This window comes from Mastomys coucha, unplaced genomic scaffold (assembly GCF_008632895.1).
Source record: "Mastomys coucha isolate ucsf_1 unplaced genomic scaffold, UCSF_Mcou_1 pScaffold16, whole genome shotgun sequence".
NCBI classification, from domain to species: Eukaryota; Metazoa; Chordata; class Mammalia; order Rodentia; family Muridae; genus Mastomys; species Mastomys coucha.
The window spans coordinates 92,643,753-92,669,262 of record NW_022196898.1 but is presented as its reverse complement, the minus strand read 5'-3'; the positions used below and the strand labels follow the sequence as shown (position 1 = coordinate 92,669,262).

Genomic DNA, 25,510 nt, shown 5'->3' with positions numbered 1-25,510 from the left:
AGTAACTAAACTAACAAAATCGGAAAAGAAAATAGAGACATAAGAGATACTGAGGAAATTCAAAAAAATCATCAGACCCTACCACAAAAGCCCATCCTCAACAAAACTGGAATGTCTAGATGAAATGGATGATATTCTAGACAGATACCACACACCAAAGCCTAATGAAGAGCAAGTAGTCAACTATCTAAACAGACCCATATCCTTTAAAGACAGAAGTCATTAAAAATATCCCAACTATAAAAAGCCCAGGGACAACTGGCTTTAGTGTGGATTTCTACCAGACCTTCAAAGAAAAGCTAATACCAACACTCTTCAAACTATTCCATGATGGAAACAGAAGAAACACTACATAATTCATTCTATAAAGCCACAATTACTCTGATACGTAAACCACACAAAGACCCAAAAAAGAAAGAGAACTTCAGGCCAGTTTTGCCTATGAATATCAATGTAAAAATACTCAATAAAATTCCAGGAAATCAAACTAGAACACATCAGAACCATCATTCACCACGATTAAGTAGGCTTCACCCCAGGGATGCAAGGTTGTTTCAATATATGAAAATCCAATAATGTAATCCACTTTATAAACAACATCAAAGAAAAAGTTCATATGATTATCTAATTAGATGCTGAAAAATCCTTTAACAAAATACAACACCACCTCATGGTAAAAGTATTGGAGATATCAAGAATTCAAGGCCCATACCTAAACAAAATAAAAGCAAAATACAGCAAACTAACAGCCAATATCAAACTAAATGGAGAGATAATTGAAGCAATCCCTTTAAGATCAGGGACAAGACGAGGCTTCCCACTGTCCCAATATCTTTTGGTCTTTTGATAACTTCTTTGATGTATTTTTTCAAACACTTGATGCTTTTGTAAAATTGTTCACTTGCTTTTTCAATGTTATTCTAATATATATTATGTGAGGATGATGTGGGGTGTGTTGTCTCTCTGCTTTGTTCTCAGTCCCTTTGTAATCTGAATATGGGAAGGTTCTGAGTTGTGTTTGTTTTAGTTAATCCCGTATGCAGCAACCTTGCTGGAAGTGTTTATCAGCTCTGGGAGTTGGCCCTTTGGAAGCTTTTTGTTCACGTATGCATCGTATCCTATCATCTGAGAATAAAGACAATCTGACTTCTTCCTTTCTGATTGATATTCTCCTGACTTCCCTCGGTTGCTTTATTGCTCTAGCTAAACTTTCAGGTACTATATTGAATAGATATGGAAAGAATGGACAACTTTGTCTTGTTCTTGGTTTACTGGACCTAATTTGAGTTTTTCTCCATTTAATTTAATTTTGGCTATAGAATTGCTGTAAATTGTCATTATCATGTTTAGGTATGCCCCTTGTATCAATCACACAAAGCATTTTACAAGTGGTCTTGGATATTGTCAAAAAAAAAAAAAGGAGAACTTCAATTTTCTGTCTATAACTTTGGCTCTGTCCTACCTGTGAATTTGATCTCCATTACTAAACTCAAGGATCTTTTTTATTATTCCTGAGAATATCTCACCTTTAATGGATATTAAGTTTTTGGACTAGCCTGGCTAAAGTTTTTGATTAATTTTCTTCGGCTGAGCAAAGGGATCTAAGACATCGGTGTGAGCCTCAACTTCTCAATAGGACTATAGCCACAGAAGTGCTTTGAGATCCGTCTGACATTCACTTATGTCAGAGAAAAATGCTTACCTTTTCACCTTGTAAACCAGGGGGGCCCACCAACCCCAAAAGACCTGGGTCACCCTGTAAACAGGACAGAGATGTTTAACATCATGAAAGAAAACAGAAAATTAAAGTTTTAATATAGGACAGCAAGCCCTCTGTGCATAAACTTTTAGCAAGCTTCTCTCAGGCCTTCCTAGTCTTTTTTCTTATTTTTTTCCAGCATCCCTTCACCCCCAACCCCAGGACTTCCTTTCCTCTTCCAGCACTGAATAGCCAATATTTCTCCCATGTGCATGCTTTTATTCTTTTCTCTGTGTTGTTTTATTTTCTAGAAACACCATTACCCCCAGGTTTACACTTTGCAGCATCTAAAGGTGTCACCGCAAGCATCGCATAGGGCTGCATTTAGATGTAGTGAGACTCAGATTTCAAGGGCACAGAATGAAGGAGCTCTTCAGTTCAGGGGAAAAGAGAAACTCCTAAACCTCAAGGACTAGGGCTGACCTCTCCCCGTCTAGGGGAGGACTGATCCCAAGGAATAAAGGAACAAGAGTCTTTTGTTGGCTTTTTATTTCATTGCCTGCAACAAATCTGTTGCAGTGTCAAGAGGGAGAATCAGATTTAATATAAAAGCATTTCTAAGAGACTAGAAATTTAAATTCTTTTATTTTATCATTTTACCTCCCTCTCTCAGCTTGATGGGTGATGCAGCCCTGCAATCCTACTTGCTCTGGAAAGTTGGGTTGAGGGATTGCAAGTTCATGGTATGCCTGGGCTGCAGAGTGGGTTCCAGGGCAACTTAATGAGACACTACCCCTCCATTAAAATTAGGGCTGAAGAGCTCTGGGAGGACAGCTTGGTGGATAAAATGCTTGCTGCACATGCATGAGGACCTGATTTAAATCTCGAGCACCCACGTGGAACTAGGTTCAGTAGAACACCTCTATCACTCAGGGCTCTACTGGCAGGATGGGAAGCAGAGATCAGAGAGTCCCTGGAAGCCTGTGGATCAGCTAGCCTGGCTTATACAGTGGGAAACAGCAAAGTGGCCCTGGCTCCAACAATGTGGAAGACAAAAACCAACGGTCAAGGTTGTTGTCTGACTTTTACACATGTGCTGTGACATGTGAATGCCTTTCCCTCCACATACAATGTGTGTATACATACGGTGTACATAGACACTCACACATACATGCACACAAACAGGGGACACAAACACACATTTACACACACAGTATATACACACATACCATACACACGTGTACACATACAAACATATATATAGTATACATACACACATGATATACATATATACACAGTATACAAACATCCAGTATACATGCACACAAACATGGGATACATACAAACATGCACATACACAGTATACATATACACACACCATACACATGCACACACAATATACACACACCATACATACACACATACATACACAGTATACAGGCACATACATGGTATACATACAGACATATAAACAGAAAGAAGAGTGCTACACACATAGTTCAGTAGACAGCCCCTGTCTGTCATGCTTAAGGCCTGGTAGTCTTTACATGGAAAAAGACAAAAGGCAGAGAAATGCATCTATTCAAAACTTGGGATTCACTTAAAGCTCAATGGAAGTCTGGTATTAAATTTTTACATCTAACCACATTTTTTATATACACTATCAAGCACAGTTAGTGCATGAATAAGTCAAAACACTTTGAATAGAGACATTATTCAAGTTTCTACTCCAGTACTGTGACACCCTATATTTTGTACAAAAAAAACCAAATCACAGAGAAAGATAAAACCAAGCACTTGATATGAATGCTCAGGCTTCATCTGCAGTCTCTATTCTGAACTCACCAGAGCTGAGTTGGCCTCTAATTTCAACATTTAATAATAGAGTAAACTTGCTGTATTTAGGTATTTTAAAAGATAGCATACTATTTCTCAGATTTCCTAGTTGTTTTTCTTTTCTCATAACGATGACCAGGCCAATGAAGATATTGTCTTTCTAGAAGTAGACTTCTGTGTCTTTTCTGTGTCTTTTCTGTGTCTTTCTAACTCTATGAATTCAGTTCTATAACAGAAAGAAAGAAAATTCCTAAAATTTTAGATTAATATTTTTGGGGATTCCTGATGTGGCTTTAAATTTATAAATGTTTATGTCATTCAATTACATGAAAACCATATCTCTGGGAATCACTGTAGCCTTGATACCGTGTTAAGGATGAGAGCCTTCCTTGCATGTGTGCCTTTGCATTTCAATGTTATCATGTCCTACATATCAAGAGTAAAATCTTTGGAGTTAAGAACTTGTCCTAGGCCAGCCATGGTGGGGCAGTCACCTGTAATCCCAGCACTTGGGGGACAGAGAGAGGGATCAATGGTATTTTTGGATACACAGAGTTTGAGGCTAGCCTGAGCTACATGAGACCCTGTCTCAAAGGAACAAACGCAAAGAAAAGATCACATTATGCTCCGACATTTCAGCCTATTCACCCTGTGAGCCACAACGTCAAGCTACAGCAGACGCTTTATAAAATTAATGGGAAGACTTAAACCAGCAACGGAAGCCAATGGAGCGTGATCTACTCGATTCTTCAGATTATTTTTTTTTATTAAAATTCAATAGTGTTCCCCTTTCCTCTCTGGTCACAATAAAATATATATCTTAAAGGGAGAAAATAATATTTATTTATTCATGTGTATGTGTATGGTGTGTGTGTACGTATGTGCATGTGTGTGAGCATGTGTATGTGTGTATGTGTGTGTGTGTATGTGTGTGCACATGAGCACACTGAGTGTCCTTATTTGCATATGCACATATGGAGGCCAGAGGTAATGTTGGGTCTCTCTCCGTTACTGTTTGCTTTACTTTCTGAGGCAGGGTCCCTAACTCAACCTGGAACTTGGGGCAAGCCTCTAGTATTTGCCTTTCTTGCCTCCCAGCACTTAAGTCACATATTCCAGCAGCGTACACTATATTAATTTTTAAAACATGGTTGCTAGGAATGCAAACTCAGGTCCTCACACATGGACAACAAGCACTTTAGCTGCTAAGCCATATTCCCAGCCCCCCTGGGAAATTTTTATTAACATTATACATTAAAAATAAATTAAAATATTTTTATTTCATTTACAAATAATTACCTTTTCTCCAGAAGCAGCTTGGCCTGGGGACAGCCCAGGATCTCCTTTGGAGCCCTGGATATGACAGTGAAGAGACACTTAGGGGAGCATTAGGTACGTGTCATGGATCATGGCTTCAGTCACATGTCCATAGATGCTATACACAGCATATAGTATTAGATAACATTATTTTGTGTTCATGAATTCCCTACATTTTGTTATTACTACAAGACCAAGACTGAGCCCGCTGGCATGTCAAGATGAATGGAGCAGGAGCCTTCTTTGAGAAGATAGTGTTGTTATCATTGACGAGATTCCTCAGCACCAAGAAACAACTCTCTCCTCATGCATGCAAGGAAGTCTACTTAACCTCAGTGGGTCACACAAAGAAGAGCTCTGAATAGGAGGGTGGCTTCTTGAGTAGAGGATGTTAATGGAGAAGGAAAGAAGGTAACAGAAGGCCCATGACATGAACTTGGGTAGAACCCATTAAATTCATGTGAAAATCTGATAAATGATAAAAATATAGAAAAAACATTTTGAGCCAAAGTTGGGTTGCTTGCTTTTTAGTATATTTTTTGCTCTGTTTGTAAATGCTGTGTTCGCTAATAACTTCCTAAGTAAAATTGGAATTAAAAAAATAAACACAAGCGATATTACTATTAAAACTATACATGACTATGACTATTTTTTCAAAATCTTGAATGTACACACTAACATTACTTTGATTATTGAGAAAAAGTAAGAAGTAAAAAGGACACTCTGTTAAAATCTTCCGTTATTAAAACAGAGATGCAGTCAGTGAGTTATTTCATATTTTAAGAGAAATACGACATCATTTTTCAGTCAATGGTTTGGATACAATATTAAACTAATTTTCCTATGATTCTGCTATGGATTCAGTATGGCATGTTGGTAGATGGGAAGTGTTTGTGTCCTGGGGAAAGGGGACTCATGAATAGATTAGTGAATAAAATATCTCTGGAGTGACCTGTCTTGTCAGAGGCTCTTAACTATTTATTACAGGGCAGGTTGCTGTAAGTCAACCCGTTGTCCCCAAACCCTTCTATATTTTATATATATACTGAACCCAACCAGAAGGTGCTCACCAAAGCAAGCCAATTGAAATGACCTTAAATTTTCTAGACTAGAACCATGGCTTAAAATGAACTTATTATTTTTTTTTTTTTATAAATTTGCCCATCTATGAAATTCTGTTGCATCAACAGAAAACAGATGGTTCCATATGCTTAAGAGAATGTGCCTTTTTTCTCAAAGTACTTGCCAGACTTCATAAAATATAGAAGCCAAAATAGAGGATCTTTAAATTTTCACTTGTGAATTTTATTACTATTCTCAGCTAAGAATAAATAATTCTCCACTCTTAGAGAATGGTAAGTACTGTTTTTACTCTGTGTGAGAGAAGGAAGGAGTATGTCTTTTTTCAGGGTTTATGAATGCTCCTGAACAGCTCGAAAGCTGACCGATTAAGGAGAGGTGACGGGAGGAGTCCCACCCGCTGCTCCATCTTCTCATTTTACTAATTACAAATTTAGAAGCAAAGTAGAAACATAACTAGGAATCTCTTGTGTCCTATAGTCAAAGAGACTTTGTAAGAGAAGAGCTTGTTTCCTTGGTTGTCTGTTCATAGCCATCCCCATTTGTACCATCGAGGCTACAGAGGGCTACAGTGGTAGGTACATCTGTGGTTACAAGGTGACTCACCTAAGTAGCTTTTATGGTGTCTTAATATTTAAGGGCCCAACTCACTAAATAACAGCAATAAGAACCTGGGCTTAGAGCAAAGTGCAGGGAACCCCAGCATTTGAGACGTAGATTTAAGATTTTTGAGTCCAGGAGTTCAAAAGTAGCTATGATAACACAGCAAGACCCTAATCTTAAACAAACAAAAAACCAACCAAACAAAAAGAAAACAAAAAAATCTCTCCTGTAAACCACATGGCAATGTGTCTATAAAGGGGGCAATGTCACCCATAGGCAAGCGCTAATGAGGTGGTCATGGAGGGATGTTGTTTGTTGGCACGCTCCCCATGGCTCACTTTGCTTGCTTCTCTGTGCTCTCCAGGACCACCTGCCCAGATAATTCTGTCAATAAACCATGACCCAGGTCTGGCAGACTTTCTATGCTCAAGTCCATCCTGAAAGGCAGAGAACATTCTTCTAAGACAGCAGGAAAATGATGTGATGCTCATCGGGATTTTCTTACCTTTGGGCCTGGCAGTCCAGGCAACCCGGGATTTCCATGTGGTCCTGGAATACCCTGCAAATAATGAGACTGCCTCATTATTCCTGGACAGATATAAATAACAGGGTTTCTTTTCACATTCATTCAACTAATACATAAGATAACTTAATTAAAATAAATAATTAAAAATAAAATAAAAACTATATTTTCAAAGTAATTCCTTCTGCCACCTCTGGCACTCTACCTTGGAAAGACCAGCTGTTATTCAGAGAGCAAAATGGCAGATTCCATCCTTTACACCAACATTGCCCTGAGGTGTGTCATTACCCACCACCTCTGTCCCCAGCACCCAGCACACAGCTTCCCCTTCCATCTACGCTGTGCAGTCACAAGCCTAACAATGTGTGGTAGTTTGGTTTCTGGGCTCTTCAACCTGCACACCCTTTTCTGCAGTCAAGATTTGCATATGGGATAATTCATTGACTCTGCTACATCTTTCCTAGTCATTCCTCAAACCTGCTTTGTTCTGCCTTCCTTTTAAAACCTGAACTCATTTTCATGAAGAATCATCTCCCTCCTGACAATTCTGTTGAAATTACTGTAAGTGAGATTCCTAGTGTGGCACTGCTCGCTTTTCTAATCCAGTATGTAAGCATTGTGGTGTTGTTTCACCTGCCTCATGACTTGTGCTATTCAGTTTCAAGATTAAAAAGTCTTTGAAAAGACACTCTTTATCTTACTAGTCTAGTCTTCCATATGGTATCCCATCAGCCACTGGATGTTTGTCAGTTTGATTGTACTGTCCTGCTGAATTATTATCATCTGCATTTAAACATGGATTCTATCCCCTGAGACACTAGTTTGCGCCTTGAACTATGCTCATTCTTGACATTTCTCATTACTAAGTCATGCAACGACCTTGGGAAACAGCTACTTCATTCTCACTCACAAAGGAGAAAAATTAAGTTCATAGAAACAGTGAGTACAGAGCTGAGACATGTTCTCTTGACAGCTTCCAGGTCTGCAGGTCCCTGGTGGGTTTTATAATCTTATCTGTGTTCCCTAGGCATTCATCTTAACATACAACGAAGAGTAAGCATTGTTTGTCTCTTCAGAAGAAAATTGTCCTAGGGAACTCAGTGCTGACATTGAAGATACATCTAATAACAATAAAACTAAGGAGAAAAATACTACAGTCCATGGCACTGTAATCTTAAGAAAGAAAAGGAGGTGGAGATTATGCAATGAATTGTTGCTGTAGACTCCATGGTAATGGGTTTAATCGTAATTCACAAACTCAGTAGTGCAACCATGAGCCACCAACACATGGCTTTAGGGAAAACTTGTATCACTTAAAGTGTGGGACTTTTCAAAGAGGGATGATGTGGGTTGTGGACAGATAGGATCAAATTTAGGGAGAGAGAATTTGCAAAGCTGCCACTTTCATGGTAGAGAATGGACAGGAGGAGATGAAGTTAGGAATGCACCTGAAATAAGTAGTCTCAGGAAGCAGAGCATCCTCTTCTTAGGGGAGGGCAGGCTGGGCAAAGAGGGCTGGGGATTAGAGGAGACCATGTGTCCCAAGTCACCCTACTGGAGTAACAACCTCAGCATGAAGAAGGAATGGAATCAGAACAGAGAAGGCAGTGAGCAGAAATGCAGGCTCCAATGTCTCCTCACAGAAGGTGGAGGGATGACATGACAGGCAGACATGCTGGAGGGAAGAGGATAGGCAGAGACTGGAGGGGATGCTAGAGGGGGAGGGGATGAGGGAGGGGAGGAGGGAAGGGATGAGAGAGGGGTTAAGGGAGGGGATGAGGGAGGGGGTGAGGGAGGGGATGCAGGAGGGCCTGATAGGCCACCAACTCCAGAGTTTCAGAGTTTCGATGTCAAAAAGCAGTTAAGGCACAAAGGCTCTTGCGTTAGCCTTCAAGTGCATAATCATTTGGTGTGAATCTAGAGAGTGGAAAGTAATATTTTACAGCGACTTGGCTTTATATTCTTAGTACATTATAAATGGGGGTGCAAAGAAGGTTGATTACATTAAACCCATTTGCATCTGTCTTCACAGCCCACGATTCTTTTTCTAGTTTATTGAAGACAGACTTTCCTTAGCAAAAATCTCCATCTATTTCTCTAGGATTGAAAGAAACTAATTCTAACAGAGCAATAAATCTTTTATGGAACCAGTGTCATGTGAGAAACTGCTGCTGCTGATCCCTAGGGCAGCTCTTTTCCTTCCACCGATGGCTCCAGTATTTCCCACTCTGCAATCCAGGAATGCACTATGTAAGGATGTCTGATCTTCTTTATTTCCTGAACAAAGCTTCTTTAGAGCGTTGGTATCACTCTGTGACTAAGAATGGTCTGAGAAGCCAAGCAGTGCTGCCACGTCTCTTTAAATTTGATCCTATTCCTTGGACATTTCCGCAGAGTCCTTTGGCTATAAACAAGGCTGCAGTGGACGAGCTAAGTATAAAGATGTAGCTTTCCAGAGAATGTGCACGCTGCCCAGCACTAGGGGTAAAACCACCCTGGAATGTTACCCGTTACCAGAAAGCAAGAAATGAAGTCTACTCACCCGCGGGCCTCTCTTGCCTGATGGACCTGGGATACCCATAGGACCAGGGGGACCCTTAGGAAGCAAACATCAAAGCATTAGACTGGATAAATAGTAGGCATGCCTTTCTCCACGAATCTTTGTCAGATTTCTACTCCATGATAACTCCTTTTGTCTCTTTCCCCTCCTCCCATTCCCTGTCCCCAGCCAACAACGATTTTAAAGTAATGTTAACACCTTATCCAAATCAGTGTGGGCAAGGTGATTTTCCCCTTTTATCTGGCCAGAAATGGCAATGGGAAGTCCATGGCTTATAGTTATAGCATGCGTATAGTTTACACAGAGCGTAACTAGTAGTTTTGTGCGTGATTTCTACCTAAATTTGTTTTTGTTATGGAAGGAGAAATTTGACTTAGAGCTGGAGCTCAAGTATAGTTATTTTTTGTTTGTTTGTTTGTTTCATTTTGTTCTTTACACACTTCAAAAGAAGTCTTGGAGAAAGGAAAGCACTAACCGTTCTGTGTTCTTGTAAAAGAATCATGGCAAGGATCTGAATAGAGTGCTACAATGTTACCTGTTTCAATGATGTGCTTCTTAGAAAGGCATAATAGAACTGTCTTCTATCAAATGTGACATGCCAGGAGCTCACTAGTAAAGATAGATGACTTACAAAGCAACAATGGAAGGGACAGAGAGACAGCTCAGTGGTTAAGAGCACTGGCTGCTCTTGCAGAGGAACTGGGTTTAGTTCCTAGGACTCATGTGGTAACTCACAACTGTCTCTAACCACAGTTCCTGGCTTTTGCAAGCACCAGGCATGCATGTAATGCACTTAAAGAAATGAATGTAAAACACTCATAAACATAAAATAAAAATAAATCTTAAATAAAGAGAATGAAAAAATAGTCTTCAGTATGGGAAAATGTTTGCAAAGCATTCATCAGACAATATGTAAGAGCTTTAGAAAACTCAGGACAAAATAATCTCTGAGATTGGACAAACCAACTATGTGAACATTTCTTGAAAGAAGGTATACAGGTGTCTAATAAGCATGTGAAAAAATGTTCAGTTTCTCTAGTCTTCAAAGAAATGCAGTCAAAACAACAATGAGGTGTTATCTCCCTTGTCACACAGCACTCATCTACTTCAGTTGTGCCTGTATGACAGGCCTAAAAACCTGATCACAGACCTGAGGCACATGCTTCAAAAGGAGTCAGTCTCCTGAGGTAGTCAGTCACTGACATCTCCTAGCTCAGGTGTGTTCCAGATTGGTCTCTGCTAAAGTCTATGGAGAGATCTGTGTGCTTTCTTTATTCAGGCATAAAGGTGCCCTACTGAATATTTCGTTATTAGCTAAAACTGAGATTTAACATTGTTTCCTGGCCTCCACAGTGTTTCAATAATCCTAATTGATTTCCTAGCTGTAATTAGCTTGGAATTTTTACTAAGAAGCTGTCTTACCAGGCAGGGTGTCTCAAGAGTTAGAGATAGCAGTCAGGCACTTATTATCAGAGCAGTCCCACTCAAGGCAGAATTGTTTTACCTCCAGAGAGAAGTTTTGGGCTTCCGTCACTAATTATCTATGTTATAGCCAAGGAATGCTAGTATATGACCTTCAGATACTTGCCTCAGACAGACCCAGAAAATTTATCTTGGGGCTAAGAAAATAGCCCAAGAAGAAGGACACCACTGCTCCTCCGCCTTGCACCTGGCTGCTTGTTCTCACTGACCTTGATGTAGCCGCCTCCTGTCTATGTGACTTCTGCAGTTTGCCCTGTTCTCTGTATACTATATAAGCCTAATTTTCACTTTGTACAAAATGCACTGAGATACCACACTCCCTTGTGTCTTTTCCGTTTGTCACTCGCCGAATTCTTTGCCCACCAGGCCAGAACTTTTATCACCCCGAGGAACAAGGGGTCCCTGAAGCAACCCAGTCTGTGACACTCCCCTCAGTTATTTTTTTCTAAAACGCAACAAAAACAAAAACAAAAAACCAAATACAGTAAGGATGAAGAAACTCTCATAAACTCTTGTTAGTAGGAATGTAAATTAGGATAGCAATTATAGGAAGCAGTGCAGACACTCCACACAACCTAAAAATAGGTCTTCATTCAGCTCTCCCTGTAATGAGTATACACACCCAAAACAAATGAAGTCAGCCCAGGAGAGAGAAGCCTGCTCCTCCATGTTTATCACAACACTGCCAGCAACTAATGGGAGAATTAATCAATCTAGGTTCTCACCAGGAGATGACTAGATAACAAAATATGTTATGTAATACAAGCAAGGATACGTTGTTCACCCTTAAGAAGGAAAGCCTATCACATAACAAGGGTGGAGTTGGAAAACTCAGAAAAGCACCATGTATTTCCACTTAAGCATAGAATCTACAATTATAGATACAGCAGTCTCAAAGAAGAGAGTAGAGTGAGTTGGAGAGGTTAGGAGGAGGCATTGTACAAAGGCACTGTTGGAGAGGAAGGATGCTTTGAGTCTCCCAGCATAGCGGATGACTAGTTTACAATAACATATATTTCATGAAGGAGCTAGCAGACAGAATTTGAAGGCTCTGCACATAAAAAATGACGTGGAAATAAATGTACCTAATACCTTGATTTTATGTATCATTGGATTATGACACGGTGACTAAGTATATATGTTATGTATCTATGGAATTATAAATTTAAAAATGCACTATGAAAGAACTGTGTAGAGATACAGACAGTAAAAGTGGGAAACTGGCTGGGCCACATGGCTTGCACAGAGACATCAGGAACTAAAACAAATCTAAACTAAAACACCGTTCATTCTCCAACTAGCACTGTGCAATCTACCTTCTGTTTCCCACAGTTTTGAAGATGGACTCTCAAAGTTCAGCTGTGGCCCTTTCAACACAAGACAGGAGAGATTCCCCACCGCCGCTCAGTTCCCAGTCTCCGACGCTTCAGCAGCTCTTTTCCTGGCTTTTGTAATAAGTACAGCATCCATCTCTGCACCAGCTTCAACTACTCTGCTTTCTTCTTCAGAAACTAGAAAGCAAAGTTCCCCATGGCTCTGGTTCCTAACCCCCTTGCACAGCTCTTTCTTTGAGAATATTAGAGAACCTTATCATTTCAACTACAATATTCACAAGGAGGACTCTCACATTTATACCCAAGCTTTGACTTCACTTCTTCAACTCCTTCACTTGAATTACCCATTGCCTCTTTCTTCTTGTCAACCACCATCTGCTGCTAAGTGGACAGATTCTCATTGCTATTTTAAGTATTGCTATCACTATTTTTTTTCAGTCTGTGACTTTAAATCCTGACAACAATCTCTGTTTTCCTCTTCTTACTTGGACCCTAGATCCAAGTAATTCCGAGCCCTATTATAGATCTTCTTTCAGAATATCTCCCCAAATCCTGCCTTCCCATTTTTACCTCTGCCAACCCAAATAATGTCTCAATCATACAACACCAAGATGTCACCTGGAACTGCCCATCTATTTTGGGTACCACGGCCAGGTTGACTTTGCTAACTTAATATTCTTGCTTAGAAACCTACAAAATCTCAGAAAATGACTCTACAATTTGATACCACCTTGCTTGGGTTTTTGTCTGTCATTTTTTGGAGTCTATCCTTAGAGACAGAAAATCTATATTCAGATCCCAGCTGTCTTATTTACAAGCCATGGTATTATTGGCAAGACAATAGACTCCTCTGGCCTTTCACTGACACCTGAGAACAATTGTGCTAACCTCCCGAAGCTCATTCAAGAGAATGCATGAAAGGGCTGGTGAGAGCCTCGTCCACATCAGTGAGTGCCAGTTACCATTCTGTCTTCCCCATGTTAAGAAGGGAAATCTGCCTTGCTCATCAATATTTACTCCTTAAGGCCAAGTCCTATGTCATTCTGTCATAAGAACCCACCACAGGCAGAGATCCATGCTCCCAAATATTATTTTCACCCCACACGTTTAGCTTATGCGATTATGTCTTTCAGAAGCATATGGTTTATTTTAATATTTTAAGTGTGTGTATGTGTGTGTGTGGTTTGTGTGTCTGTGTGTCTGTGTGTCTGTGTGGTTTGTGTGTATGGTATATGTGTGTGTGGTGTGTGGTATATGTGGTGTGTGTGTGTGTGTGATGTATGTGTGTGTGTGGTGTGTGTGGTGTGTGTATGTGGTGTGGTGTGTGTGGTGTGGTATGGTGTGTGTATGTGTCTGTGTGTGGTGTGTGCGTGGTATGGTGTATGTATGTGTGTGTGTGTGTGTGTGTGTGTGTGTGGTGTGATGTGTGTGTGTCTGTGTGGTGTGTGAGGTGTGGTGTGTGTGTGTGTGTGTGGTGTGATGTGTGTGTATGTGTGTGTGTGTGTGTGTGTGTGTGTGTGGTGTGTGTGCATGCACACTCATGAGTGTAGTACCTTCAGTGGCCAGAGGTTCCAGGTTCCCCTGGAGCATGGATTATAGGTGGTTGTGAGCTGTCCAAGGTGGGTCTGGAAATGGACCTGAGGATAATGACAGTACTCACTCTTCACACTGAGCCACCTCTCCAGCACCCAGCAGGATGCACCACGCTTCCTCACAAGATAGAGTTACACATGTACATTCAACTTCTTATTGAAACATAGGTCCCTATGCAGTGTATGCAGAGCAGACACTGTTCTTCTGCCCCAAGGTAAGCAGAGTCAGGAAATGTGTGCTGAGTGTTATTGCTCTACAAATCCAGATGGAATAACTGCTTGGGACTCTACAGAACAGACCAGGAGATAAATACTTATCCCACTACATTGACTTTCTGAGGAGAGAAAGGGGACACCTATTTATTTATTTTGGCCTTTCACCAATTAAATATATATATATTATATATATATTATATATATATATCCATCTCCCCTCTTTGCAGTAATTATAAATAACAACATAGTGGTACTATTTAATTGTTATACATATATATTTATTTTTATATATTTATTATTTATATATATTCATTATGTATATATCTATATATCTATATCTATATATATCCATGCATCTATGGATTTATTGTAACTTCCAACAGTTTGCCTTAGAAAGAGTTGTTGAGAAAACATGAGCTGTCTCAAGTAATAACCACAGGGAAACACAAGCCAAAGACATGGTGTCATCTTATCCCAGACTATGGTTTCAAGAATTCTACCAATGACTCAAGTTGTATTTTCATTAAATAAAGAGGCATCTTGATGGTGCTAGAGAGATGGCTCAGTGGTTAAGAGCATTCAGTGTTCTTACAGAGGACCTGGGTTTGATTCTTAGCACATATAGGGTGGCTTAAAACCTTCTGTACCTCCAGGGGACTGGATGACCTCTTTCGGCCTCCCTGGCCAACAGACATTCCTGTGGTACAGAAACACATGCCTGACAAAACACACCCACACATAGAATGATTTTAATATGCTTTAGGATATAGTTAGTATACTTAGAAATTTTAAATAAAATTTTGAAGGCATATTATATATAGTATATAGGCATATTACTTAAAATATCCAAATATCAACAGCAAAAGCAAACAGTACCAACACCAATTTCAAAGGTTTTAAATAATTTTAGAAAGTTTCAAATGTTGATCTCCAGTTGTACCTGCATAATGGAAGAAATTCAGAACTGAAACGTTTAGACCAATGTCTCACAAACTTGTTTGCATATAATTAGATTGACTTGGGCTTCTTTACTAAATAGTCTATCTTTTTATCCCCAGAGTAGGCCAGTTAACTGAGTAGTTTTATATAAGGTAGGTAGGGTTTGTCTTAATCCACTTATAGGTTGGCTACATCATTACAGAGACAATGTAATATGTTATTCACCATGGAAATGAAAATATTTCACTGAGAATGATAAGGGTGCAGGTTTTCCCCAGCAGTCATCTACAAAATAACATCTATCTAAAATCAAACATTATACTTTCCTGATCCATTTGATGTGATTTTGATAATGGAATACATAATTGTTATATTCACTATATTTTCCTTAATCTAACTTCACACACACACACACACACACACACACACACACACACACATATGTATACCCTTTTAGCATAACTAGGCATTGAGCATGTGTTTTTGTTTTTTATAAAATAAAATAAATCTATGCTTTAACGTTAAATTCCTTGCTGGGTCTTGACTGAACTAGAAAAACTATATAGTCTCTCCACTACGTTACCCAGAATTAGGTAACCTTCAGCCTACCAATCACAAACAAAAGTGTGATTGGAGACAGGGCTGCGTTCTAGCTGGTGTGTTACAATGAGTATGATGTCATCCACTGTGGCAGGGTACATTTCTTACACAGTGCTGCTCTGTCCTATGTTGTACGGTTCAGATACCTCTTTGAAATGCATGGTAAGTTAGCGCATTAACACATGGTTTAAAAAGAAAAATCCAACTTACGGGAGGTCCAATGTCTCCTTTTGGCCCTCTCAGATACTCCATGTCAAGCATTGCGTTATAATCCTCATAATAGTAATAATCATAAGGCTGGGGTCCATAGCTATCTTCGATGGGATCAGTAGCATGAGGGTAAATTTCACCTTCCTTCCTTAGTTCAAGGTGGTTATCCACAGAGGGCCCATGTATCACGCTATACAAGGTGCTGTTTAAGATCCGGTCCATTTCCGTGAGCTCATTGGTGTATAGATTTGCTGTGATAGCCTTCTTGCGGTTAGTCATGGTGTCTTGATTTGTGTGTGCAGTGCTGGAAGATGCCTTCCTAGGCGGGGGCAGGCCAGCTGCCTCCTCATGCTGGGTGATGTTGTCGAATCCAGTGACGAGAGGGTTCATATTCTCCTCTTCATTCATTCTTCCCTCACTAGGGAGGCGACAGGGCACCGAAGGGGTTAAATCTGTCTCTTCCTGGGTGGTGATTTCTTTAGCTTGAGTTCTCTGGTTGGGGAGAGTCACAGCGGAGATATTTCCTGAATGGGAAGAAGTTAACTGAGCCCTTGGTGTCCGGTGCTCTTGGCTTTCACGTACTGTGGCAAGATCATTACTTCTGTCGTTTGGAAGGCTTTTGCCATCAGTCAATGTCTCCTGCGGCAATTCCATTTCATCAAACCCTTTGGGCAATGGAGCCTGCTCTGTGAATCTCTTCTGTGGCAATTCTGTTCCAGCAAATGCTCTGGGCACTGGAGTGCGCTTGGGGTATCCGGTGGGCAGCACTGCTGTGTGAGGACGGCTTTTGTCAGCTCGGGATGCATCTGTTTGGGGGCACTGCTGTTTGAGGAGTCTGCAATAGTCAACAGATGCTGCTGTGGAAGGCATAATGTCCAACTGGCACACCGTTCCTTCAAAGTGGGCAGAACTGTTATACATACCTCCCAAGGTAAACACAGAATGAGGGTCAAAGGTCTGAACTTCTGAAGTAGTCTCCCCACTAAAATATCTCTTTCCACACTCAACAAACATGGAGACTATGTGGTGGTCAACAGTGATGGCAAGTGAGTGCCACCGCTTGTCATGGACACTGTAGTTGAAAGCTACTGTTTGCTTTCCTCCGACATGCACTATTAGTTTCTTAGGTAGTAGCTGTACACCAAACTGCAGCCTATTGTTATTCCGAATGCTGAAGAGAAATGCATTGTTCACTTTGAATGATTGTAACCCAATCAATACCGTCAGTGGCTGTCTTAGGCTAACGGGTAAAATGTTCATGAGAGGTGACTCGATATAGGCATTATCTGTTAAGATGACACCAAAGTCTGTTAAATGGACCCCCTGAGGTAATGGTGTGGATAATGACGACGACGACGATGACGACGACAACGACGATGATGATGATGATGATGATGACGACGACGATGACGGCACAGCTGTCACCGATGATGTGTATCTTACATCTCTACCTCCAAGGCCTAGTTGCTGAAGAATATCTATGCCTGGAAATGAAAAGAGAGAAAGGTAGGAAGGACCTTACTGTTATGTATTCATACAGATATTTGAGTACAAAACCAAACCTTTCTTTCCAATAGTTACAGGCATGTTCTATCCATGAGCAATTTCTAGCAAAAGCTAGTGAGAGAGGTGTGACTGTCAGTAGTGTGAATGAAGCAAGTATAGACACGCATGTGCACACACACACACACAGATGTACATGCACACATACACACACATAATATATACACACCCACATACACACATGTATGCACACACACATATACACACACATATACACATAGATGTACATGCACACATACAAACACACACATGTGCACACACACACACATCACTATCTTTTAGGCCTCTACATAATTTAAAATCAGTTGTGGTCTTTTCATTTTTCTCATTTTATTAGGATTCTTGCCACTGCACTATAAACACACATTCACAACTTCTGAAATGTCACTCTCATCCTGAATTTATAACTGAACATTTAATGGCATCTGTGTTCAGGTGAGCCAGATCCCACTGACAACAGTGATGTGTAGCTCATAATCCTCTTTATACTTAAATTCTAATTTTTCAAGCTTCTTGAAATTTCATCTCAGCTTTCTGAGCCTAAAGCCCTAACTATATGCCACACTTAAGGCACCTTGGTTTCTTTCCCGAATCCTTGAGTAATGAGGGAAATGAACTCAAATTTGCTTTGCTGTGAGTCTTTCGTGTCTGTCATTTTCAAGTTTCTCTTCAGTGACTTTTACCCAGTTCATAAACTCTTTTCCAATATTTATTATGTAATATACATTTCCTATAATATGGCTTTGATATAACTTTTGGTTTAAAAAAATCTATTGTTCATCACATTATTCCCTGTAGTGAGCCAACTGTCTCTCTCACTCAATTATAAACTCTTGGAAGACAGGTCTGTCTGACTCATTATTGAACTTCTACTATTTCCTTGCAGAGAGTTCTAGAATTCCTAAATGAATGAGCTTCTCCCACCATCATCCAATCAGATTTCATGTTCACCTTTAGAGTCATGTAGCTTTACATGCCATTCATTAACAAATGAATGAATCCTTTCTTTAAAATACAGTGAGCTTAGTCAATGGCATGATCCTTATGATCCTGCTGCATCTCCAATTTGCATCCATGTATGCTTGTAATAATCTCTGGGTAGATTATTGCATATTTGTAAAAGAATTATAATATGTAAAGAAAAATAAAAATGTTGAAATTAGCTAAGAATATTTAGCACTATTAATTTTACTTTTATGGCAAAGTAGTAGATATTTGACAGTTTCTTTCTATTCATTGAAAAGAGTTGAGCATGAAGAGAGACTCAGGGTCCCAAGTTGGACAATATGTATAACAGTAAAATAATTACAGAATATTAACCTTGTGTACCCTGGTACTATATTTAAAATGCTTTCTCACAGATATATGTGCAAAACACTCCTGAGAGTTAGAGTACAATTATCAACTGTTAATGAAGTAGTTATCATTTTGTAGCAGTTCTAAAGGACATAAATGTTTGTATCTAAAATATTATGTGATACTGGATCTCAAAGTTTTCCATCAAAATATTCTCAACAACAAGGCAGAAATGTAAGCTCCCTTAGAGATTCTGTGGCTCATTTTAAAGCAATAGTATGTAATTTGCAAAATTTCTCGTTGTTCTCTCATGTCACTTTGGTATAATTAATGTAAAACTTTCATTATAACCTGCAACATGATTGTTTTCATATGCAATATAAATTACTGACCAGCTGAAGTGGTTAACTGTACTTGACACCAATCTTGAACAGCACTCACACTCTTGAAGAGTGTCGTGTCAGTCTGTGACTGAGGGATCCCTGCCCAGTGCTCTCTAACTCCAAAAGTGTATAAACAAACATCTTAGTCTCAGGAGGAAGCCATGGAGGAGTGTTGCTTCTTTGAAAATTAGTGCTTACATTTAGAGTATATATTACCACAGAGTCTGTAACATACATTATTCTGTGTGTCAAGTAAATCATTCTGACACAAGATCAATCTCTGATGGGACATCAAGGGCTGGTCCCTTGGAAAAACCTGTCTTGTAGGAACGTCTCTTTTTCTAGTAGTGATTTGACCTTATGAAAATGAGTTGTTATTAGGAAGAGTATTAATCTGAAAACTTAAGAATGGATATGTGTTCTTGATATCTTATAGGCACTTCAGTGTGCTTCCTCCTATTTTACTGTATTATAGTAGTTGTAGTGAATGACTTGAAAGAATCGGACGCTTTTGAATTGTTATCATTCAGTAAGTTCTCTGTTGATGAACCAGCAGTGCACTCCTGAGACTGAGACAGTCTGCTAGCTGATGTGTGCTACTCTCGGGGTGCTTGGCTACATTCTTGACTAATCACAGGTAGAATTCAAGCATCGAGACAAGTTCAGCTAATCTCTTTTTGCCTTCCTGTCCTATCATTATCATATTACAACTTCATTATCATGTTGTAGAATATTATACAGATTTAATAATGAAGCCAATTTGAATATTATGGAATCATCTTTTTATTTCTCATGATGTCACTGCTAGTCCTAACTCATGACTCACTTCTAGAGTCAACCTTAGTACTTTGTATTTGAATGAGTAACAATAACTTTAATGTAGAATGTTAAATATGCTACTCAGAAATCTTCATGTGTTATTCTTCATGCTCCTTTTCCATTAACCTGTGTTCGCGGTTCTCAACTTCCTTTTGTGATTTGAAAGTTCAGCTCTGTTCTTTAGATAATGGCGTTCCTGGTGGCTTCAGAAGTGTGGCTTTTTGATTTATTTTCTACTTTTGTCTATTATGAGTTAGTGTCAGGCTTTCTCTTCCTTTTGTCTACTTTCCTTTTCTAATTCCTGAAGTTGAGCTGCTTGCTTACTATGTCGCTTAAGCTGAAATCTGCCGACGCAGTGCCTTAGCCATTGCTGTCTTCGAGATGGTTACAGGTGCTGTCTGCAATGCTCTTGTTGTCCAGAACCTGTTTGTGTGCATCCCCCACATCTTTTTAAGGTTCAGCATTCCAGTCACCAGCTGCATACTCTACTTCGTTGTCCTAGCTGCTGCTACAATCTGACCTACAGCAATGCAACCAGAGAACAGTGAAACTGATTTTAGCCTGAGCATTTTTCTAGATTAATAGTTCCCCATAAGCACCTGCAAAGGTATTGGTGGAGAATTTAAGATGTCATGGGGTTAGACTTCACTGCCCCCTCCCTGTAGCCTCTATTTCTTTACTTTTATACAATTAACACAATAGAAATGGCTTATCTTGTTAATTAGCTACATTTCTGTCTCACTGCGTCTCCTGCACTGCGTACGTTCCCTCTATGCGTCTTCCAATCTGACCTCCATGTATGAGGTTGTATTCCTATGACCTTTGAGCTCCACAAACCCACAATTCAAATGTGGTCTGATGTCTTGCCATATCTTCACTTCCCTGACGTCTCATCTTTCTACTGCTTCATCATCTTTCTCACAGGTGACCTGGCTTGAGGTTTTCCTTATCTTTTTTTTTTCTTTTTTTAATAAGTGGTCGGCATACCTAACAGCCTCATAGCAATGTTTTTGTATGTATCATTGTTTTTGGCTGCATTTGTGTGCATTTTTCTTTGGCGTCTTTCTACCCATGCTCCATCAAATCCTTCGCTTGTCCATTATTACACAGCCAAGCATATGCAGTAGAAGGATGCTGTATGTGCCTTCCAGTCTCCTCCAGTGGTACAAGCATTTGCTTTCTAAATTAGTTCTGTATGGGTCCCACCTGTGTGAGCCGTGCTAATACAGGAGAACTTACACAGCCAGCTCTGCCCAGCTCATTCTCCTTCCTCGGGACTCATTCCTGATTGTTCAAGCTTCAGAATGAATCCGCCACCTCAGGAAGTAGATTTTTGCATTTTATGAGCCTTCTTCCACGTGGCCAGAAGAAGGATCTGTGCTTCTGTCTTGTACCTTTCTTCTGGGCAGTGTCTGCCCTTCTCAGACCCCCTACCACAGTGGTTCTCAACCTTCCTAATGCTGTGACCCTGTAATACAGTTCCACATGTTGTGGTGACCTCCCAAAACAAAATTATTTTCATTGCTACTTCATGGTAATTTTGATACTGTTATGAATCATAATGTAAATATCTCTGTTTTCCAGTGGTCTTAGGTGACCCCTGTGAAAGGGTTGTTCAACCCCCCAAGGGATCTTGAACTTCAGATTGAGAACCACTGCCCTCGCACTTCTGGTGTTCCAAAGCTAAACATTTAGTACCTTCCTTTCAGAGGTTTTGTTTCTGCAACTGCTTCCTGTGTGTTGATGGTGAACTGTGTCATCTCTGTGCGCATCTCCTTTTCTCTTCATATTTTAGCCCTCATAGATTTTTAGTAGTCTCGTTTATTTTCCCAGAACTAAAAAGTTTAGGATTATTTGTTCTGTCTAGCTTGTTTCTTTTATACAGAATATAAAAAGAGAAATGGGAAGATACTATCTCAGAGTTCCATGTTTATTCTGTCTGTGCCCAGAGATCGGAGAGATGGCGTGACAATAAAGAACACTTGTTACTCTTGCAGAGGACTTGGGTTAGGTTCACAGCAAGCACACACTGGCTCCAACCTATCAGCAACTCCAGTTTCATGGAGCTGACTCCCCCTTCTGATCTCAACAGGCATGAGACAACTGGTGTGTAAATATACATGCAGGAAAAATGTTTATACATGTAAAATAAAATAAATCTAAGAGAAAATTAAAGTCTATGCTCATTTCACAAATGACGAAGCCAAGGAACAGAAAAGTGATGTAATAGATCAAAGATCATACAACTACTAAACAGTGGAGCTCAATTCAAGTCATCAGTGTGGCCTCGAGGTTGATGCAATGGTGCCCCATCCCATGGCTTGACAGCTGCCATATTCTTCACAAGTTACTTGTAAGACATCACTAGCTAAGTAGGGCAGGATTACTTTTCCCTGCTGCAACTGCATGGTGGAGAATACTCTCTCCAGTTAATCTGGCACCCATCTGTGGTGCAGCTCTTTCCTCTGACATGAAACATTTCCTTCTGGAGGGAACAAAGGAGGCTCTGCAGGCTGTCTGCAGGCCCACAGGACTCACAGGACACAGGCAGGAACTTTCCATCCACAAATACTAAGAGGGGAATGACTCTTGAGAGGTGGAGCTGTTTCAAAGCTACACATGGGGTTGTAGGGATGCAGCTGCTCTAGGTCACCATCCATGCTGGGGTGGCCTGTTCATTGAAGATGCACTCACTGACTGAGTCCTCTGTGCTCCTGCAAGTTACTGTAGTAAACTCCTTCATTCACTAAGCTAGGACTGGATGGGGTGTTGTGGAAAATAATAATTTAAAGAAAGGGGCAGGCACATTGTCATACTAGTGCTGGCAACTGATGGGCCACAGGGCTCCTGTTGGGCCATCTCACTTGGCAGTGTGTCCCTTTGCCTGCCATCTCTCCAGCGGGGGGTGGGGGGGAAGGGAGCTGAGTTCCTCTCATTACCATGCAACATCCCACACACCCCACGGTCAGCCATCACATCATCCAATTCCCTGGTAGAATTAAAACTCTTAAGCTTATAGTTAATCAATGAGATCAATATTACAATTTACAAGATGCCAATACAATAATTTCAGAGCCAATTGATAATGATAAAAACTTTATCCCAATATTTCTAACCTTGTGAAATCGCAGCTACTTGTGGCTCGTAAATGCCATGCAGGTTCATGTCTTCAGCCATCTTCCTTCTCCTTCTCCTTCTACCCCGTGAAGCTCCCTTCCCCACACCCCCCCCCACCGTAACTTTTAGCTCCACCTCACTTTTTTATAGGCCTCCTCTTCACTAATATAATTGGAGAGGGAAAATCCTGCGACAGTAGGGCTTTTGTTTTTATTTTTTGTTTGTCTGTTGTTGCCACTTGAATCTGAGGTGAGTAGACATAAATTTCTCAAGCAGAAGTACACAACACCATGCACTGTTTAAGTTGTCATAGTCTAAGCACATTTTGGGGCCAGAAGTTCACAGAAAAGAGAACAGGAAACTCAATGATAAAAGACACCTATAAGAGAGATTGGGGAAAATGGAAGCGAAGGAAAGAAGACAGAAAATTTAAAAAGGGTGAGAGAGAGAGAGAGAAAAAGAGAGAGAGAGAGAGAGAGAGAGAGAGAGAGAGAGAGAGAGAGAGAGAGAGAGAGAGAGAGAGGAGAGAGAACTTCCATTTTGAGAGCAAGCTATCTAAACTTTAGTTTAATCCTGGCTTAGATATTACCAATTTATAGTTTGGAGTTAATAACTAAGTTGTCTGAAATGAGTTAGTCGCATGGGCAGCCCTAACCACAAAATCAACCCAGATCATTATTTCATGTCACTGAAGAAATCAGTTACCATTTGGGGAAAAAAATTAGATGACTATCAACAAGGAACTTGTCATGGTTTGAATATGCTTGTACCAGGGAGTGGTACTATTTGGAGGTGTGGCCTTGTTGGAGTAGATGTATCACTGTGAGCGTGGGCTTTAAGACCCTCATTCTAACTGCCTGAAAGTCAGTCTTCCACTAGCAGCCTTCAGATGAAGATGTTGAACTCTCAGTTCTGCCTGCACCATGACTGCCTGGATTCTGCCATGACCCGCCTTGATGATAATGGACTGAACCTCTGGACCTGTAAGCCAGCCCCAACTAAACATTGTCCTTATAAGAGTTGCCTTGGTCATGGTGTCTTTTCGCAGCAGTAAAACACTAACTAAGACAGCACTAGAGTTGCCTTTATTTCTTAATAAACACTAAATTCTTTCTGTGTGCCTAGTCCCTGGCTACAAACTTTACCATATTGTCACAAGTCTCAAGAGCCTATCAGCAGATACTACTAACACCCCATCTTACAGTTATGAAGGGTCAAGGATAAATGCTATTTCGAAGGCCATACAACTGTGTGGGTAGTGCAGTGATGTCTCTTGAATACAGGCTTTAAAAGCTAATCCCTTACCTCAGTGACTTAAGTAATTTATTTCACTTTACCTAAAAACAGAATGGACTGCATCCCCTTTCTCTATCTGCTACTTAAATGTAGAATAAATGGTGGTGTCTCCAAGACAACAGCCATGCTCTCTTTACTGTAAACAGCAAGCCTAATGACATCATCCATCATCTAAACCATAGCTGTAACAACCACACATTCTGACTCACAGACCTCTCTTCTGGCTTTGCACAGCCAACTGTCTGCTGGATTTATCCAAGAGAAATTACATGTCCCCAAAGCAGTTCTAACTCAATATATTATCCCTAACTTCATCTCTCGTGCTTCAGTGTCTCTGCCAGTGAAGAGCCTCACAACCACATGGCAGCCAAAGGGTCTACAGCGATAGAGGAGGTTGTGACACTGGTGCCTACAATGACTTTGTGTGGCACATGCAGTCTGTGTCATCCATTCCTGTCTTATTGCTCTCGGCTCACTTCCTGTCTCTTCATCTCACCTTATTTGACTCCAGAAAAATGCATCTTTTTCTAGTTTCTAAACATGCTAAGCTCACTTTGGACTCCTTGCCCTTCGTGGGTTTTCAGCTTCAGAATGCTCTAAATCCTTCATACTGACTTTAATCAGCTGCTTTTGCAATGATTAAAAATTCATGGTGAATTTAACAGACTTTCTGTAAGTTGTGTGAGTTTTTCTAGCATTTTGAAGCTGGGTGTGGGCTTGGGGAATCTTTGAACTTGAATTTGGTGTCATAGCTAAGATTGGTCCTGGAAGCAATGTTCTCCAGTACTTGCGTTTGCTCTGTGGTATAGCTGCTCACCCCACACACCTTCCACTCTGGATATTTGTATTCTTTCTAAAATTTTTGCTTCACCAAAGCTTATCAGTTTTTAAAATCTCATTGATCGTATCTATTTCCACAGCAGGACTCAACTCAAAGTGTCTCATTATTTAAAAATACATTTTTTAATCACTGGGCAGTGGTGGTGCACGCCTTTAATCCCAGCACTTGGGGGGCAGAGGCAGGCAGATTTCTGAGTTCAAGGCC

At 40.3% G+C, this 25,510-nt stretch overlaps 1 protein-coding gene across 5 annotated transcripts in view; it reads right to left on the bottom strand.

The window, feature by feature from the left end:
• The window catches only part of Col24a1 (collagen type XXIV alpha 1 chain), a 264,470-nt gene that overhangs the window by 226,269 nt on the left and 12,691 nt on the right, over nucleotides 1-25,510 (bottom strand). For 4 of the 5 annotated variants that reach the window (XM_031375746.1, XM_031375747.1, XM_031375745.1 and 1 more), the window contains 5 exons: nucleotides 15,992-17,475; nucleotides 9,601-9,654; nucleotides 7,041-7,094; nucleotides 4,835-4,888; nucleotides 1,703-1,756 (listed from right to left, as the gene is read on the bottom strand). In XM_031375746.1, coding sequence (XP_031231606.1) covers nucleotides 1,703-1,756; nucleotides 4,835-4,888; nucleotides 7,041-7,094; nucleotides 9,601-9,654; nucleotides 15,992-17,475 — 1,700 coding nt within the window. Of the gene's footprint in view, nucleotides 1-1,702; nucleotides 1,757-4,834; nucleotides 4,889-7,040; nucleotides 7,095-9,600; nucleotides 9,655-10,153; nucleotides 10,766-15,991; nucleotides 17,476-25,510 lie in introns of those variants that run through there. The other variant, XM_031375749.1, reaches the window with a different exon arrangement.